The sequence below is a fragment of the Centropristis striata genome, chromosome 6, assembly GCF_030273125.1.
Source record: "Centropristis striata isolate RG_2023a ecotype Rhode Island chromosome 6, C.striata_1.0, whole genome shotgun sequence".
In the NCBI taxonomy this organism is placed as follows: Eukaryota; Metazoa; Chordata; class Actinopteri; order Perciformes; family Serranidae; genus Centropristis; species Centropristis striata.
In genome coordinates this window covers 38,279,127-38,299,824 of record NC_081522.1, presented here as the reverse complement: position 1 = coordinate 38,299,824, position 20,698 = coordinate 38,279,127, and the positions used below count along the sequence as shown (strand labels likewise).

Here is a 20,698-nt window from a genome sequence, read left to right as displayed (position 1 = left end):
ATTATTATTATTATTATTATTATCAGTATTATTATTATTATTATTATTATTATTATTATTATCATTATTATTATCATTATATTACCATTATCATTATTTTTTACTATTATTATTATAATTAGGATTATTGTCATTATAATTATTATCATTATTATTATTATTATCATTATTTTATTATCATTATTATTATTATTATTATTATCATTATTATTATTATTATTATCATTATTATTATTGTTATTATTATCATTATTATTATTATCATTTTTATTATTATTATTATTATTACTATCATTATTATTATTATTTCAGCATCTAAAATAATTCACTGTAACTAAATGAGCCTGTTTTTCACCCAAACACCTGGAGCTGCAACACACAGATCAGTGTGTGCTGCTTTTACAGCATGTCTGCAGTCTTGTAGGGTTTGTTCGCTCTTATTTGCCTAAAATATTAAAATCAGGTTAAACATCTGCAGGATGTAGAAATTATTCAAAACACAGACACACACACACACACACACACACACAAGTTTCTGCTTCATTCATCTTTAGTCATCACAGCATCAGCATCACTTCTCCAGGACTCCTTCATCTCCACCACTTCCTTCTCATGTTGTCCCTCTTCCTCTACACACACACACACACACACACACAGACACAGACACACACACACACACACACACACACACACACTCAGGAGTGTAATAATTTCCCAGAGGGCCATGGGTCTCCGTGCAGACTAACTGCTGTAAGGCTGTCGTAAGACAAGGGTTAAAAACACACAGTATGATGAAATGACTTTCCAGAGAGATGAAATCAATTAGCAGCTCGCACACACACACACACACACACACACACACACACATTTGCATGGTGCAAAGGTGAGCAATTGCTGACACTGTTGCTGTGTCAACCCAGCGGGGGTCTCTGCTGAGACTGCTGATCTCCTGCACACAGAAACATGAAGCTTCTTTAGGATTCCTTTTTTTTTTTTTTACCTCTTTCCTTTTATTAATTCTTCTTTTTGAACCAAAAAATAAACAAAGACATAAACTACAACAGCGTAGGCTAGATGCATATATACATACACATACTCACATAGACACCATTATACACAGGGCCGGCTCTACACTGTAAAAAAATTCCGTTGCTTTTACAGAAAAAAAATGGCTGCTGTGGTTAACAGAGTAATTCTGCAAAAAATACAGTACAAATGTAAACAACTTTACAGAACAACTTGTAAATTTTACTGGTATTCAGTGTACAATAAATAATAACTGAATGTTAATTTACTGGTATTCAATGCACAATAAGCAAAATCTGCATGTAAATTTTGCATAAATAATTAGTATAAAAGCAGCATCATCCTGTTAAATTAGCAGTAAAGGACGGTATAATCTACAACTTTAAAATGTATTTTTTTTTATTACAGTTTTAGGATGTAAAATTTACAAGTTGTTCTGTATAGATGTTGACATATTTACTGTATTTTTTACGGAAATATTCTGGTAACCACAGCTGCCAGTTTTTTTCTGTAAAAACAACGGGACATTTTTACAGTGTAGGCATCGGCAACAGAGCGCCATCTGCTGGAGGGGCGCCGCCAGTCACCCTCGAGGGAGAAAAAAAAAACAATCATAATTTTCGATGCCCATTGAACTCTTTGTGTTCTGTCTTGAAAATAATAAATATTAACAAAATAAAGAAACAGATAAACAATGACATTTTCTCACTCGTGGTGCTGAGTCACGTGACGTGTGGTCATTGCCTTGCCCCCCTTTAGACGGTCAGATCGCTATCAGACGTCAGGTCACGTCAAGTGACAGACAGGTTATGTTTTGATAAATCTTATATAATAAATAAACAGATAAACAATGACATTTTCTCACTTGTGGTGCTGAGTCACATGACGTGTGGTCATTGCCTTGCCCCCCTTTAGACGGTCAGATCGCTATCAGACGTCAGGTCACGTCAAGTGACAGACAGGTTATGATTTGATAAATCTTATATAATAAATAAATAAACAGATAAACAATGACATTTTCTCACTTGTGGTGCTGAGTCACATGACGTGTGGTCATTGCCTTGCCCCCCTTTAGATGGTCAGATCGCTGTCACAGTGGTCAGGTCACGTCAAGTGACAGACACAGTATGTTTTGATAAATCTTGCAAGATGAAACGGTGCGCAGTATCGAAAGAGAAGAAAAGAGGAGGAGGAGAAGAAGTCCCAAGCTTTTTTTAAATGCCGTTTTGTGTGAAGATGTTTCATTTGTATTAGAATTGCTTGCTAGCTAGGTTGAAATAAAGCAACACTAGCTTAACACAGTTAAGCAAATTTTTTCGCAGGGTTTGCACTTTCATTGTCTCTCTTGTCTCTAACTTTGTTAGTGGTCTCCAGCTGTGCTTCTTTGCGAATTTATTTGTAACTTAATAATTATATAGACAGACAGTTGTATTATATAGTCTGGTTGGCACCATGGGCAAACAAAAACGAGTTCCCCCCTCCGTGAAACAGCAAGCGAAGCTGTTCAACACGAATGAATCTCGCCTAGGGCTCCAAATGGGCTAGAGCCGGCCCTGATTATACAGATGTACATATAAACATTTACACACATACAGTATATATAGCCCGATACATACACATGCATCTAACCTGTCTAAGTAATAAGACAGATATAAGAACCAGTTAACTTAATATTCACTACGCATTTACTTTTATCATTTTGGTCCGAAAAAAAAGGGAGTAGGCTGAAGTAAAAAATACTTATCTGGGCCTATTCCCTGGTAAAAATGGAACCAAAGATCCCTTTAATATTAAAATATGTGAAAAGATGAATTATCTGACATATTTCAGACATCCCCGCAACCCGAGTGCGGATAAGCGGTTAAGGATAATGAATGAAAGAATTAATTCATTAATTTCAGACATGATCTTGCAGCATGTTTCTGTGGAACAGCTGGAGCGTGTCGCTTTAAGAGAACCTGTTAACAGCAGCTCTCTGCTCTGGTCTGAAGCATTTCCAGGGAGCTGTTTTGAATAAATTAATAGTCTGAATCATATTTAATTTAACTTGGAAAAGCTACAACATCAAATGACATCTAGTGAGTCCAAAATCTGCTGCAGAATATGGAAAATAAGCCAGGACAGAAAGGAAATGCATATAAAACAATCTTTTAGATGTTTTTATTAACACGATAATGTACTGTATTTGGGAGGAATTTTTCTCTCATTCTAATTTAGAGTCTGTAAATAAAGTGTGCCGCATGATGTACAGTTTGCAAAACAATTGGAGGTAAATGTGTCTTTTTTTACACGTCTGTAATCTCTGAAATTAGTGTTTACGGGATCTGTTGTTTGTAAAGAAACTGAATAATAAATCCTCTCTGCAGATGTTTCAGAGCTTTGATTGCATCACAGGTTTTCATGATGCAATCCGGAGGAATCATTTTTATCAGAGCGTATTGTTTCTAGACGTCGTGTCTTTGTTTTGAAGCTGACCTGATGACATCAGCTGTGAGCTGAGACGTGAAAAACAAACCGTCGGTGTTTATCTTCGCTGTGTGAGGATGAGGTGGTGATTGGTTCATGCTCAGCTGTCTGCAGGTTCATCAGCAGTGACTGAACACGTGTTTTAGAAGATGAATGCAGCAGCCTGTTGTCTGCTCCTCTCTGTGTCTGTCTCCATCTCTCTCCTCCTCATCCTCTCCCTGTATCATTAGCTCTGTGGCCTAGCGACCCCGTCTCCAGGCAACCGGCAGGAGTGGCGAGGCGCTGAAAGGATTGCAGGTGATTGCAGCAGCAGCAGAACCAGCAGCAGCAGCAGCAGCAGAGGGTTTCACTCACACACACACACACACACACACACACACACACACACGGCTGCCCCTCTCTGCAGCCAGAGAAAGGTCTCTCCTGGGTCACAATTAGCTGATGATGCAATCCAGCAGCAGCTATTGTGTCTGACACCGACTGATGCAGACAGAAGAGCAAAACGCCTCACAGCTCATCTTCCTGTTTATCAAACATTATGTACAAAATACCAGAAATAACCTCATCAAACCTCTGCTGTCACTCTGTGCATTTACATATGCTCTTTAATGCATTTAATGTTCATGATGTTTAGGGATTATTGCTTCCACTGAAGCCTCTTTCACACATTGTTCCCTGTTAATGACTGGATTACCTCTCAGGAAACATCAGATTTTCACTCTTCCAGCTCGTGTCTTTACTAACATGACGGAGACTTTTTTTTTTATCTGATGAGGTGTCAAACTGATCCCTGATCAGTCTGCTGTGGCTGCAGGATCACAGCTGATCCAACTCATCACTGAGTGAATCAGTTCAGTGACTGGATGACTTGATACAGGTGTGCTCCTGCAGCCACAGCGAACCTTTTTATAGATTTCATGGACTTCTGCTCCATTATGCCACACTAACTTTAAGTCCCTGTTGTTTTTGAATGCGTGCAAAGTGCAAATCGGTTGGGATGAGAGTCAGCACCTCCAGGTCTGAGGCCGTGGTTCTCTGCCGGAAAACGGTGGACTGCCCCCTCTGGGTGGGGAGAGGTACTGCCTCAAGAGGAGGCGTTCAAGGCCCCGTTTACACGAGGGAAAACGCAGAGATTTCCATGCGGTTTGGCCTCTCATTTACACGAAAACCCTGTTTTTATCACAGAAAACGATTATTTCTAAAAACTCTGGGCAAAGTGGAGAATTTGGAAAACTCTGGTTATGCGTTGTCGTGTCAACTGGGAGAAACAAACAGGGTTTTAGGTTCTCACGCTCATTCTATCAATCAATCAATCAATCAATCAAACTTTAGTTATATAGTGCTTTTCATACATATAAATGCAACTCAAAGTGCTTTACAAAATCCATCAGCCCGTCTGCACCATGTGATGCTCTACGTGCTTCTCTCTGCAGTTACTGTTACATTCACAACAATGGCATCTTCCCTGAAATGTTATGAGGAAATTGTGTTTCAGATTTCCCTGAATATTGATCTCTGTTCCTGTGACACATGCAGGAAATGTTCCTGATCATTTCAGGGTTACTCTGCATGTGTGAAAGATGACGTCACGAGGTAAAAACGTTCAGCAGCATGTTTCCTGCTGTCAGCTCAACTCTAACGTTTTGGCTTTTACACAAGTTTACATGTCCAATTTAATGCATCAAGCCTTTTTCAGCAAAGGTATAAAAAAAAAACCCACCTCGACCAAGTGGAGTAACATGACTTTGTAGTTACAGAGAATTTTGCAGTGCGCATTCAGCATTTTTAATGCAATCTTTTGTGTTTCCTTTTTTTGTGTTTTTTTTTTATTCTTTGTGTGGTTCATTGTGTCTTTTCGTGTGTTTTTTGTGTGTTTTTTGTAATTCTGTGTGTATTTGTATGTGTTTTTTTTATGTATTTTGTGTTTTTTTGTAATTTTGTGTGTTTTTCTGTGTGTTTTTCTGTAATTTTTATGTGTGCTTTTGGTGTGCTTTTATGTGTTATGTCTGTTTTTTTTAAATGTTTGTGTTTTTAATGTGTTTTTTGTGTGTTTTCATGTGTTTTGTGTGTATTTATGTTTTTGTATGTTTTTGTGTTTTTTGTAATTTTGTGTTTTCATGTGTTTTTGTGTGTGTTTTTTAATTTTTTGTAATTTTGTGTGTTTTTGTGAGTGGTTTTTGTGTGCTTTTATGTGTTATTATATCGGGTTTTTTTTATTTTTGTGTTTTTTGTGGGTTTTGATGTGTTTTTTGTAAAAAAAAAAAAAAAAAAAAGTGTTTTTTTGTGTTTTTTTTTGTAATTTTGTGTGTTTTCATGTGTTTTTGTGTGTGTTTTTTGGTGTATTTTTATGTGTTATGTTTGTTTTTTTTTGAAAATGTTTGAAAAATAAAATAATAGTCAGGTCATATAGGTGAGGTTGTGCTGAAAACAATGATACCAACACGTCATGGTAAAGATTTTTAAGTGGTTCATAAACAGGCAGAATGAAAAGGAGTCAAAAACCGACAAAATAACCCCAAACTCTAAAGGGTTAACCTTGTGTGGCTCATGAGGCCTTCAGGAGCCTCAGATAAACAGAGAACGATTCACTTTTAGAGAATAAATGAAAACAACAGTTTAAAGAATAATCACTATCATCTGAACACCATTAATGTTCACGTGCAGGAAACTCACAGCAGTAATCATAAAGTAATCAGTATTTATAGTGTGTGACAGACACATTATTTATTCCAGCGTGTCTCAGAGGATCAGAGTGTCTGACCAACACACACACACACACACACACACACACACACACACTTCTCCTCTACGTGACACAACACACACACTCAGAGTTGACAGAAGGAAAAGTTCACAAAAAGTTCAATAATCAAACTGCAGCTGGTTGTGAAATATTGTGCTTTCAGTTAATGTGTAAAAATAGAAACAACTGCCTTTACTCGTCCTAAAAAGAGAAAAGTACACAAATATTTTAACTTTAGTAAAAGCAATGACACCACTGTGTAAAAATACTCCACTCAAAGTTCTGATGCTGAAGTGTCAGCATCAAAATATACTTAAACCACCAAAGTAAAAGCATTCATAATCAGAATGATTTATATGATGTAATTTTATTATTTCACTAATGTTGCAGCTGGTAGCTTCTCGATCTCCCACACAAATTAGTTAACTAATCTACAATCAACATGTCTCAACCTATTTTTTTTCTTTTCTTTTTTTTAAATGTATTTTGTATTTGTTTCAATTTATTATGTTCAGCGACTTTGAGAACCTTTAAAGCGCTAAATAAATAATTTATTATTATTATTTTTTATTAATATAAATAATTATATTATTATTATTATTATTACATTATGTAATATCACAATTTATTTGCTATTTTTTTTATCAATCAGATTTTTAAAAAACTTAAAGTATTTTTTTCCTTTACGCTTTATTATGTACATTGTATTTTATCACTTTATATTTTTGCTGTCACCTAAACTTATTTTTATTTTTTATTTATTTTTATTTTATATGACTGGGTCTTAAACTATTCCATAATTTTTACCATGGAGTAAAAAGTACAAAATTAGTTTGATAAAGTAGCAGAAAAGGACTCAAATAAAGTATAAGTACTTTTTAAACAAAACATAAAACTAATTTCTAGTTTTGGTAAGAACATTACTCTATTACTCATTTTAATATTCCTTTCTAAATCAGCAGTGATGAAGCAAATGATTCATAAATATATAAATAGCTTTACAACATTTGTTTGGACTGAAGTTAATGTCTAAAACAGTCAGCCTCTGAATTTAGCTCAAGTTGTCATGGCAACAAAATAACTGGCATCATTTACTGTAACAGTTTAAAGCCACACCCAGATGACCATATTTGGACATGACGTGTCCAACAGCTGTGTGACTCTGCTGCCCCCATGTGGTCAAACTGACACATTGCAGCTCTCACTTATTTACTGTTCATGTGTTCCTTAAATCAGACTTCAGTTTATTACAGTTTACATCCAAGTCTGTTCACACTCATATATATATTATATATATATATATATAAATATATATATATAAATATATATATATATAAATATATATATATAAATATATATATATAAATATATATAAATATATATATATATATATATATATATATATATATATATATATATATAAAAATATATATATATATATATATATATTATATATATATATATATATATATAAATATATATATATATATATATATATATTATATATATATATATATATATATATAAATATATTATATATATATATATATATTGGTGCATTTCTCACATCACTATTTACATTTGCACAACAGTTAATGCATTTCTCAAAACAATTAGTACAACCTGCTAAATCTAGTTGATAACCTGCAAAAGCGTGTCATTTGCTCAAAATAGATAGTTAATTCCTCAAAAGCAAGTATTCATGTCTATCCATCCATCCATCTATCCATCGTTGTGTATTAATTTGAAGATGTATTAAAATATCAGACATATAGCAGTTTAAATGTGCATCAAACATGTTTTGACAAACACACAGAAATCTGACAAACAGTCACAGTCTCTTTACAGGAAACTTCTGCTTGATTACAGTTTTTCTGATTCGCTTTGGTGCATTTCTCACATCGCTCTTTACATTTACACAACAGTTAATGCATTTCTCAAAACAATTAGTACAGACTGCAAAACCTTGTTGATAACCTGCAGAAGTGTGTCACTTGCTCAAAATGGATAGTTCATTCCTCCATTATTACACCATGTTTATGAACGAGATAGTCAAATGGTCTATCTATCTATCTATCTATCTATCTATCTATCTATCTATCTATCTATCTATCTATCTATCTGTCCCAATTATACTCTGTACATGCATGTAGTAGTATAGTATAAACCCCACCATATTATGGGATGTCCAAAAATGGCCCTTAATAAAAAAAGGAAGACTATAGCATGTTGTTAAAAAACATCATAGATAATATTTCTTTAAAAAACATCATAGTATAATACTGTACATTACTGTAAATTAAACTACAACAATGTATCACAAAATTGCACAATCTCAAACGTGTGCGGCAGTAAAATACAACATACAGATCAATGCAGCAGTACTATTAATCCAGAAACATCATATTTATTAATAACACAAAGCACAGGGGAGAGGGGCAGCCACGTCACATGTCCAGCAATGAAAGTGAAAGTTAGTGTGTGAGACAGCAGAACTGCAGTCGGGACAAGTCTCTCTGTTTCTCTCTAAAGAAACCTTCGACTGAATCCAGCAGGATTTTCTCAACAACAGCAGCAGAATCTGTGTCAAACACTGGTGAGTACACTGTCCTCCAGAGACAAAACACACTCACTGAAGATTTAGTCAAAGTTTAGTTCAAACCACAAACTTTTGTTTACCGTGTAATGAACATTACACCATTACGAAAACGTATTGCTGCCACACACACACAAAAAAGGCTCAGTATCACATTTTAACATGATAGTTTCACGGTATTTCATGATAACAAAACAAAAGGAGCAAGAATAGATAAACAGACAGATAAAACGCTCCTATGAGCTGTCGGCTGTGGCTCGACTGCTCAGGGACCGTCTACAAAGTGCATGTTACCATGGAAAGGTGTAGGGTAAAAAAATAAAATAAAAAGTCCATCTACACAATCATCCATCCAGCTGGTAATACTACAACTATTGTTTTGGGAAAATATGCTTTTGTGAATATTTATGTGAATATTTTAGACAGAAAATATTCAATAACTACACTATTATTAGGTAATTGAATTAGTACTGTCTTAGTACACTCTGAGTGGGGCCATTCTGCTTAACCCTCTATGGTACGCATTATGATTCTAGTTAGGAAAATAATGTTTGAAGTGTTTTTTGTCTTAAAATAGACTAAATGAACATAATCTGAACAAATTTTATAATTCTTTTTTTTTTGTGGTAGTTTTTGGGGTTTGTTGCCCGTAGACAACATTGTACCATAACAGTGCGCAAGTGAAAAATAAAGTTTTTAAAATGAATTAATTTAATAAACATATGTAAAATATTCAGTAGCTTCAACAGGGTACAACACATAACATTTTAAATTTAAAAACATTATAAAAGGAACTTTTTTAACCAGTTTCTTGTCTGAATGTTGCCTGTAGGAAACATTTTACCATTGAACCAACGACCCATTGAAATGAATGTCTTGAACAGGTTGAACATGAAGGTTTACTCACCTATCAGTAGGAATATTTTTTTCCAGATGGAAAAGGGCCAGGAAATGATTTGAGTGATTTTTTGTGGCACAAAATGGCAAAGCTGTTTCCTTTGGAAAAATATGCAAAATAGGGTTTCAATATGGCCGCCTGGAGGTCATGTGACAAATTAAAGCATTGCTATTGGTTCCCTATACTCTCCCTTCTTTTTTAAAGTATCGCATCACTCAAAAACATGCATTGTAGATGTTGGAGCTATTTATTTCTTAGTTAGTATTTAGTTGTCTGTTTAGTTTATTAATAAAGAGTATCGTTTGATTATTGTAGTTTGTTTATTTTGATAATATTTTGTTTTGCTAATTAATTGTTTAGTTTAATCAATCAATCAATCAAACTTTATTTATATAGCGCTTTTCATACATATAAATGCAACTCAAAGTGCTTTACAAAAGCAAATAATCATCATTATTGTTTAGCATATTTAGTTTACATATTATTTTTGTGTTTAATGGAATTTGGGTTGGCACCGTGGGTGCCTGATGTTATATAGGTAGGTGGGTAGGCAGAGGACCAGCATGCACCTGGGTGGGCCGATCGTTTTTTACCACCGCAAAGAGAGGAAGCAGGAGCCATGTTTCTTTGTTTGCTTGTTCGTTATGGATAAAATAACTCTTTGGAACGAACAACCATGCATGGACTTCAGCTTCTTTGCCTGCGTACACCACACGCCCATGGTGCATCAGTGGCAATTTGATTAAGTTTGTTTTAAGTTTAATTTCATTCTTTTTTCGGACAAAATTGCCACTACAGTAGAAATTTGACAGGACAAAAATGGGTAAACCGTACAATAGAGGGTAAAATAGTACTTTTACTGTCGATACTTGACTAGTCTGAATACTTCTTTTGAATGCAGATACTTTTGTACTTTTAGTTAAGAAAGGGATCTGAATACTTCTTCCCCCACTGGTCCAGTGTAGGTGAACCTCTCACCATCTTTACTCTCCCTCATCAGAGAGGTAATGCTTTGTGGAGTCAGATGGAAATTATATCTGCTTTAAATGCATACTAACATCATCTTATTGGTTAAGAGTAATCTGTATTTTTATTTCAAATCTAAATTGTTGCTTGGGACAATTTGATGGAAATACCACACCTTCGCAAATGATCAAAAGACATGTATTTACGCTTTTTGTTTTTTCACCCTTGTTGTCCTCAGAGTGTAGATATGTCTGCTGCTGCCAGCTGTCAGCTGACTGAAGATCAGTTTCTGTGCTCCATCTGTCTGGATGTGTTCACTGATCCAGTCACCATACCATGTGGACACAACTTCTGCAAGACCTGCATCACTGAACACTGGGATAAAAATGTCAAGTGTCAGTGTCCCAACTGTAAAAGGGATTTCAGCACAAGACCTGAGCTGCAGGTGAATACTTTCATCTCAGAGATGGCTGCTCAGTTCAGACAGTCAGCTCAACAGAAAGCCAGCAGCAGCAGCTCAGAGCAGCAAGTTTCTGAACCAGGAGAAGTTCCCTGTGACGTCTGCACTGGAACCAAACTGAAGGCCCTGAAGTCCTGCCTGGTGTGTCTGGTGTCCTACTGTGAGACTCACCTGCAGCCTCATCTGACAGTATCAGTCCTGAAAAGACATCAGCTGATCGACCCTGTGGAGAACCTGGAAGGCAGGATGTGTCCGAAGCACGAAAAACTGCTGGAGCTGTTCTGTAAGACCGACCAGACGTGTGTCTGCATGCTCTGCACCGTTTTAGACCACCAGACACATAAAGTTGTTCCTCTGAAAGAAGAATATGAAGGAAAGAAGGCCGAGCTGGGGGAGACAGAGGCTGAAATCCAGCAGATGATCCAGAAGAGACGACTGAAGATCGAGGAGATCAAACACTCAGTGGAGCTCAGTGAGAAAGATGCAGACAGAGAGACAGCAGATGGTGTTCAGGTCTTCACCGCTCTGAAGGAGTCTGTTGAGAGAAGCCAGGCCGAGCTCATGGACACCATCAAAGAGAAGCAGAGGAAGACAGAGGAACAGGCTGAAGGCTTCATCAAAGAGCTGGAACAGGAAATCTCTGAGCTGGAGAAGAGAAGCACTGAGGTGGAGCAGCTCTCACAGTCTGAAGACCACCTCCACCTCCTCCAAAGCTGCACCTCCCTGAACGCTGCTCCACCCACCAGAGACTGGACAGGAGTCAGCGTCCATCCACCTTCATATGACGGGACTGTGAGGAGAGCACTGAGTCAGCTGGAGGAGACGCTCAGTCAACAGATGAAGAAGCTGTTTGAGTCTGAGCTGAAGAGGGCCCATCAGTCTGCAGTGGATCTGACATTCGATCCTGATACAGCACATCCTGATCTCATCCTGTCTGATGATGGAAAACAAGTTAAAGATAGTGATGTAGAGAAGGATCTCCCAGACAACCCAGAGAGATTTGATAGTTGTGGTTGTGTCTTAGCAAAGCAGAGTTTCTCTTCAGGAAGATTTTACTACGAGGTTCAGGTTAAAGGGAAGACTGAGTGGGATTTAGGAGTAGCCAGAGAGTCGATCAACAGGAAGGGAGACATCACACTGAGCCCTGAGGATGGTTGCTGGACGATATGTTTGACGGAGGAAAATGAGTACAAAGCTTGTGCTGAACCTCCAGTCCTTCTCTCTCTGATGTCTCCTCCTCAGAAGGTGGGGGTGTTTGTGGATTATGAGGAGGGTCTGGTCTCCTTTTATGACGTTGATGCTGCAGCTCTTATCTATTCCTTTACTGGCTGCTGCTTCACTGAGAAACTCTTCCCATACTTCAGTCCTTGTTTTAACAATGATGGTGAAAACTCTGCCCCTCTGATCATCTCTCCTGTCAGTCACACTGAGTAGAACAACTATTTGATTATCTACAGAAACATTTAACATCAATTAAACAAATAAATGTGTATTTGCTTCTGATGTAAAGTCTATACATAGTAGATTTAACAGATTCTGATCAGTATGTTATTTCCACTTTTTGCTTCAAAGTGTAATTCATTACGAAAAAGATGTTAAGACAATGATTGACTAAATTAAAAAATATGAAATGTCCTTTAATGAATGTATTACCTGCCTTCAATTATGTTCAATCCCCAGAACAATGTACTCATAAATAGAAAGCTTTTTCTACTTGTGTCTGATTATTGTATATATGACAAGTGCTTAATACACAAATACACACAAAAGTCATGTAACCCCTCAATATGACCTTTTCAAATTTAGTTTTAGTTTTAAGGGTTTAAGGATCTCTTCTTGGTTTGTTTCAGGGCTAAATTCTGTACATATTCGTTAGTTTTACACACCAAACAAAAATGAATTTTGCTGCCTGCTGTGTTTTTATTTTGCATTGTGTTCACCCCTCTGGAGACTGTAAAGTTTGAAGTTTGAAAACTGTAAATTTATTATATTATTTATTATTATATATTTCTCTTAAAGTTCCTCAGAGTTCTTCCACATTTTAGTGAGAAATATTGTAGTTGAACTTCACTACATTAACAGCTTTAGTTAGCTTTTCAAATCAAGATTTTATAACAAAACATGATCAGTTGTTACAGACAAAAGTACCAAAATTATATTGAATTAGAAATAACTTGACAACATTAATTAATTAACAGTAAAATATTTCTCACATGTGAATACATCAATAATAATGAGCCGATTATAATATTATTATAGTATAACTGACTACTAGTACACTATGTTGCTTATACTTCTGTACTTTTACTTTAATTCAGTATTTTCATTTTATGCTATTTTATAATTAGGTAAATATTGAACTTTTTACTCTACTGCATTCGTCTGTAAACTTTTGTTAATTTCCAGATTAAGTTGTTTTCCCAGTGAAAACCACGTATCTCCAGATGTGTTTATGTTGAATGTTTGTGATGAACTGAAGGATGAAGTGTTCCTTTTTCTACTTCTTCAGCTAAAAAACTCTTTGGAAACCCTCTCTGATCAGCTGGAAAATGCCTCGTCACCGAGCTGAAAACAGCCGTTCTCATGACTTTTTGGAGACGCGTGTTTTATACAGGACAACAATGCTAAAAAAATAATTTTATAGAATATGATGCATTGCTGTAGATAAAACAACCCAACAGTATAAAGGAATTAAACATCAATTATTAACATCTACAGCTGTTAAATGCAACATACACATTAATGCAGCAGTAATATTAATTAATAAGATTTAATAATAAAACACTGAAACTGATTATTTTAATGCACATACAGGACTTCTTCTTTTATACTTTTACTACACTTAGCCGAGAGATACTTACGTCCTATAGAATGTAGATTTGTGTCAAAAATGGTCAAATTTAAAAATGTTAATAAAATCCTAAAAGTTACTCTATTATAGTATGTTGATACATATTAGAGCAGATATAGGCCACAAATGGCAGAATAACAGCATATTACGGGATGTCCAAAAATGACCACGTCAAAAAAAGTCACACGTATGTCGATTTTTCAAAATAAAAAATTGTCAAATGTTAAAATGCCCAAAATGCTTAAAATTGGTCAATTATAGTCTGTTGATACATGTGGTACTATAGTTTGTCCAAAAAATAGTGAAAAAACACCATATTATGGGATGTCCAAAAATGACCGCCTCGAAAAAAAGTCATACTAGAGCATGTTGATTTTTGTGAAAAAAATTTACATTTTAAAATGCAAAAAATTACTTTATTATAGTCTGTTGATACATATCAGAGGATAATATGGCCAGAAATGACAGAAAAACACCATATTATGTGATGTCCAAAAATGAATCCCTCCAAAAAAAAGCATAAAAGGCATGTGGATTTTTGTCAAAAATTGACAAATTTTAAAATACCTAAAAAAGCTTTAAATGTGTCAATTATGGTCTGTTGATACATGTAGTAGTATTGTTCATCCATAAAAAGCAGGAAAAAACACCATAGTATTGAATGTCCAAAAACAGAAAAATAAAGTCATACTATTAGGTGGGTGCATATATGACAAAAAAAACACCTAACCCTAAAAAAAAAATTCTAACAAAAGGTTCCTCAGCTGTTTCTTGTAGTATTAGATGCACTTGAAAACATACTAAAAGTTTACCAAAATCTGACCACTAGAAAGGTGTAATTTTCAAGATGGGCAGGAAGCTCCAACACGAGGCAAAGCCTTAAGAGAAAGGAGAGATATGGAGTTACTGAAGGGAAATTGTACTTATTTTTTGCATAAATATACTTGTAACCAATGGCTTTAATATATGTATTTGTACTTGTAATCACTTATCTATCATGCAAATATGCTAATTAGAATATTACATGAGCAAAACATGTATCAGGCACCAGCATTTCTGGTCTAGGAGGAATACAAATAGTCAGGCGGATTAAGACCAGACTTGAGAATAAAGGGGACATGCTGGACAAAAGCACCAAATTATTTCCACATGCTCTCTATCATCAGAAGTACATTTTTGATGGGAGCCACTTCATCAAGATTGTGGATCAGAGATGGCAGCCATATAAAATCTATGAGAACCAATATATCCTAAAGCCATTCAGAAGGTCAATCTTGGTGTCAAAATATACTTTTTCAGGGCCAAGGAATCCATTAAAGCTATTGAGAATATCACTAGATGATTATTTGATCAAATAGATATGTTCATTTTGGCCATGTATTTATGTCAATTCAAACTCGTTAATATAGGTCATATACGGTACATATATCCTGAAAAATGAATATCATGCATAAACTTTATTGAACTTTATTAGCTTCACTTGTATTACTTGGAGTCAGAAATTGTTAAACTTTTAGTATGTTTTTAATACTACTACTATACTACTGTAAACCACTGAGAAACCTTTTGTTCGATTTTTTTTTAGGGTTGAACCATATTTGCATCTGACTATATAGCATGTTGATTTTTGTCAAAAATGGTCAAACTTTGAAATGCTTAAAAATTCTAAAAATCACTTTATTATAGTCTATGGATACATATTAGAGCATAATATGGCCAGAAATGACCCCCTCAGAAAAAAAGTCATACTGTAGCATGTCAATTTTTGTCAAAAATGGTCAAATTTTAAGATGCCTTAAAATGCTAGAAATGTCCCAATTATACTCTGTTGATACATGTAGTAGTATAGTTTGTCCAAAAACCCCACCATTATATGGGATGTCCAAAAATGTCCCTTAAAAAGTCATACTGTAACCTGTCATTAAAAACATCATAGTATAGTACTGTACATTACTGTAAATTTAACTACAACAATGTATCACAACATTGCACAATCTAAAACATGTGCAGCAGTAAAATGCAACATACAGAGCAATGCAGCAGTAATATTAATCAAAAGCATCATATATAATAATAAAACACTGTTAACCGTTCCTGCTGTGGTCACAAAGCACAGGGGAGAGGGGCAGCCACGTCACATGTCCAGAAATGAAAGTGAAAGTTAGTGTGTGAGACAGCAGAACTGCAGTCGGGACAAGTCCCTCTGTTTCTCTCTAAAGAAACCTTCCACTGAATCCAGCAGGATTTTCTCAACAACAGCAGCAGAATCTGTGTCAAACACTGGTGAGTACACTGTCCTCCAGAGACAAAACACACTCACTGAAGATTTAGTCAAAGTTTAGTTCAAACCAGAAACTGTTTTACCATGTAATGAATATTTCACCATAAATGTGTCAATATAGATTTTAAAAAGTGTAAATCTAGTCAGAGGTAGAAACCAAACCACAGTGAGTGAACTCTGGTTTTCTAAAATCAAAGCACTGCAGTAGCAGCCACTTCTCTAAAGTCTGGCTTTGATCCAAAGGGTGTGGAGACAGCAGGACGTCCTGTCATCATGGGGCAGACTACTACCATTTATATCACTTTATACTTATACTGTACTACAGTTTGACGTATATGTTGTACTTTTTCCTCCACTACATTTAGCTGACAGCTTCAGTTACTTTTTGTCAAGATTTAAGATGAAAAACATGATGAATTTGAAATGATTAAAACAATGTTATTAATTAAACTTCATAACAGTGTATTAGGTAATTAAATGAGTTCTGTCTTAGTACAATCTGAGTGGGGCCATTCTGCTTAAGGGGGTACTTTTACTTTAGATAGTTTAAGTATTGATGCAGATACTTTGTACTTTTAAAAAAACAACAACATATGTTTATTGCACATTTTGTTAATTTACGAACGGTGAACAACATAGAACGAGAAGGCACATACAAGAAAAATAATAACAGTAATGATAGCAATAATTATGATAAAAAATAAAAGTAATAAATAAATAACTGGGGAAAGAAAGAGAGAGAGAGATAGGGGGGGGGGGGGGGGGGGGCATTTATAACCACAAAATAAATAAATGAAAAATAAGTAAATAAATAAATACATACATATATCTATACATACACAGGTGTGATGACATCATGGGGCAGACTACTACCATTTATATCACTTTATACTTCTACTCTACTACAGTTTAGACGTATATATGTTGTATTTTTTTCCTCCACTACATTTAGCTGACAGCTTCAGTTACTTTTTGTCAAGATTTAAGAAGAAAAACATGATGAATTTGAAATGATTAAAACAATGTTATTAATTAAACTTCATAACAGTGTATTAGGTAATTAAATGAGTTCTGTCTTAGTCGATCTGAGTGGGGCCATTCTGCTTAAGGGGGTACTTTTACTTTAGATCGTATTGATGCAGATACTTTGTACTTTAAAAACTTAAAAAAAAAAAATGTTTATTGCACATTTTGTTACTTTACGAACGGTGAACAACATAGAACAAGCAGGCACATACAAGAAAAATAATAACAGTAATGATAGCAATAATTATGATAAAAAATAAAATTAATAAATAAATAACTGGGGAAAGAAAGAGAGAGAGAGAGATAAAAGGGGGGGGGGGAGGGGGACATTTATAACCACAAAATAAATAAATGAAAAATAATTAAATAAATAAATACATACATATATCTATACACACACAGGTGTGATGACGTCCTGTCATCATGGGGCAGACTACTACCATTTATATCACTTTATACTTCTACTCTACTACAGTTCAGACGTTTTTGTTGTACTTTTTCCTCCACTACATTTAGCTGACAGCTTCAGTTACTTTTTGTCAAGATTTAAGATGAAAAACATGATACATTTGAAGTGATTACACTTTTTAAAAATTAATTAAACCTCATAACAGTGTATTAGATGTAAATGCTGCGTACATAAATGTTTCTAAAATAGTAATCCAATAATATATTTAACAATCTGAATGGGGCCATTCTGCATAATGAGTAGATACTTTAAGTTTGTCATGGGAGACATGAATATCCACACTGAGAGAGCCCAAGCTTCTGACTTCCTGTCTCTTCTGCCATTCTTTGATCTTAGTGGTTTTGGATAATTTTAGGCTAGCAATATTTTTTTAATCAAAATTTTTGCTTGGGACAATTCACTGGAAATACTGGACCTTTGCCAATAAAAGTAACAACAATGTGTATTTACAGTTGTGTTTTTTCACCCTTGTTGTCCTCAGAGTGTAGATATGTCTGCTGCTGCCAGCTGTCTGCTGACTGAAGATCAGTTTCTGTGCTCCATCTGTCTGGATGTGTTCACTGATCCAGTCACCATACCATGTGGACACAACTTCTGCAAGACCTGCATCACTGAACACTGGGATAAAAATGTCCAGTGTCAGTGTCCCAACTGTAAAAGGGATTTCAGCACAAGACCTGAGCTGCAGGTGAATACTTTCATCTCTGAGATGGCTGCTCAGTTCAGACAGTCAGCTCAACAGAAAGCCAGCAGCAGCAGCTCAGAGCAGCAAGTTTCTGAACCAGGAGAAGTTCCCTGTGACGTCTGCACTGGAACCAAACTGAAGGCCCTGAAGTCCTGCCTGGTGTGTCTGGCCTCCTACTGTGAGACTCACCTGCAGCCTCATCTGACAATGACAGGCCTGAAAAGACATCAGCTGATCGACCCTGTGGAGAACCTGGAAGGCAGGATGTGTCCGAAGCACGATAAACTGCTGGAGCTGTTCTGTAAGACCGACCAATTGTGTGTCTGCATGCTCTGCACCATTTTAGACCACCAGACACATAAAGTTGTTCCTCTGAAAGAAGAATATGAAGGAAAGAAGGCCGAGCTGGGGGAGACAGAGGCTGAAATCCAGCAGATGATCCAGAAGAGACGACTGAAGATCGAGGAGATCAAACACTCAGTGGAGCTCAGTGAGAAAGATGCAGACAGAGAGACAGCAGATGGTGTTCAGGTCTTCACCGCTCTGAAGGAGTCTGTTGAGAGAAGCCAGGCTGAGCTCATGGACACCATCAAAGAGAAGCAGAGGAAGACAGAGGAACAGGCTGAAGGCTTCATCAAAGAGCTGGAACAGGAAATCTCTGAGCTGGAGAAGAGAAGCACTGAGGTGGAGCAGCTCTCACAGTCTGAAGACCACCTCCACCTCCTCCAAAGCTGCACCTCCCTGAACGCTGCTCCACCCACCAGAGACTGGACAGGAGTCAGCGTCCATCCACCTTCATATGACGGGACTGTGGTGAGAGCACTGAGTCAGCTGGAGGAGACGCTCAGTCAACAGATGAAGAAGCTGTTTGCTGAGGCTGAGCTGAAGAGGGTCCAGCAGTCTGCAGTGGATCTGACACTCGATCCTGAAACAGCAAATCCCTGGCTCATCCTGTCTGATGATGGAAAACAAGTTAAAGATAGTGATGAAGAGAAGGAACTCCCAGACAACCCAGAGAGATTTGATAGTTGTGTTAATGTCTTAGCAAAGCAGAGTTTCTCTTCAGGAAGATTTTACTACGAGGTTCAGGTTAAAGGGAAGACTGAGTGGGATTTAGGAGTGGCCAGAGAGTCGATCAACAGGAAGGGAAGCATCACACTGAGCCCTCAGGATGGTTACTGGACGATATGGTTGACAAATGAAAATGAGTACAAAGCTCTTGCTGGCCCTGATGTCCGTCTCTCTCTGAAGTCTCCTCCTCAGAAGGTGGGGGTGTTTGTGGATTATGAGGAGGGTCTGGTCTCCTTTTATGACGTTGATGCTGCAGCTCTTATCTACTCCTTTACTGGCTGCTGCTTCACTGAGAAACTCTTCCCATACTTCAGTCCTTGTTTTAACAATGATGGTGAAAACTCTGCCCCTCTGATCATCTCTCCTGTCAGTCACACTGAGTAGAACAACTATTTGATTTTACACAAAAACATTAAACATCATTTAATCTAATAAATGTGTGTTTGCTTCTGATGTAAAGTCTATACAAAGTTGGTTTAGCAGATTCTGATCAATACATTATTTCCACTTTTTTCTTCAGTGTTGGCTATAACAAAACAGATTTTTAAGACAATAAAATATGAACTGTGGGCGTTCCCGGTGGCACACCTGGTAGAACGCGTACCACAGAGGCATTGTCCTCGTAAGCGGGCGGCCCGGGTTCGAATCCGACTCGGAGCCGTTTCCCGCATGTCTTCCCCTCTGTCTCCCCCTTCACTCTGTCCTGTCAATAAAGCCCAAAAATGGCCAAAATAAATAAATAAATAAAAAATATGAAATGTACCTGCCTTCAAGACATAAATAGGACATTTGTTTCATTGTTGCCTGGTTATTGTATATATAACAAGTGTTTCATACTGACACAATTACACACAAAAGTCATGTAACCCCTCATATGGTAATAGGGGCTTTTCAAAATGAGTTTTTTTTAAGGGTTTAAGTATCTCTTTCTGGTTATTTCAGGGCTCAATTCTGTACATATTCGTTAGTTTTACACACCAAACAAAAATGAATTTTGCTGCCGGCTGTGTTTTTATTTTGCATTGTGTTCACCTCTCTGGAGACTGTAAAGTTTGAAGTTTGAAAACTGTAAAGGTTTGAAGTGAATAAATTCTCAAATTAATAAAAGCGAAGAGAGTTCCTGCTGCATTTCTCTTAAAGTTCCTCAGAGTTGTTCCATA

General features: G+C 36.2%; 2 protein-coding genes across 2 annotated transcripts; both read left to right on the top strand.

Annotated features, from left to right (window-relative positions):
• The first annotated feature begins 8,566 nt into the window (after positions 1-8,566).
• Positions 8,567-12,735, top strand: LOC131973412 (E3 ubiquitin-protein ligase TRIM21-like). Its single transcript, XM_059335405.1, has 2 exons — positions 8,567-8,831; positions 10,934-12,735. The coding sequence occupies exon 2, from the start codon at positions 10,943-10,945 to the stop codon at positions 12,587-12,589; it is 1,647 nt and encodes a 548-aa protein (XP_059191388.1). The 5' UTR covers positions 8,567-8,831; positions 10,934-10,942; the 3' UTR covers positions 12,590-12,735.
• Positions 12,736-16,183: 3,448 nt separating this feature from the next.
• Positions 16,184-20,219, top strand: LOC131973229 (probable E3 ubiquitin-protein ligase TRIML1). Its single transcript, XM_059335165.1, has 2 exons — positions 16,184-16,289; positions 18,264-20,219. The coding sequence occupies exon 2, from the start codon at positions 18,273-18,275 to the stop codon at positions 19,920-19,922; it is 1,650 nt and encodes a 549-aa protein (XP_059191148.1). The 5' UTR covers positions 16,184-16,289; positions 18,264-18,272; the 3' UTR covers positions 19,923-20,219.
• Positions 20,220-20,698: the final 479 nt, after the last annotated feature.

Coding starts and splice junctions, on each gene's coding strand:
- LOC131973412 (XM_059335405.1), top strand. CDS start 10,943: ATGTCTGCTGCTGCCAGCTGTCAGCTGACTGAAGATCAGTTTCTGTGC.
- LOC131973229 (XM_059335165.1), top strand. CDS start 18,273: ATGTCTGCTGCTGCCAGCTGTCTGCTGACTGAAGATCAGTTTCTGTGC.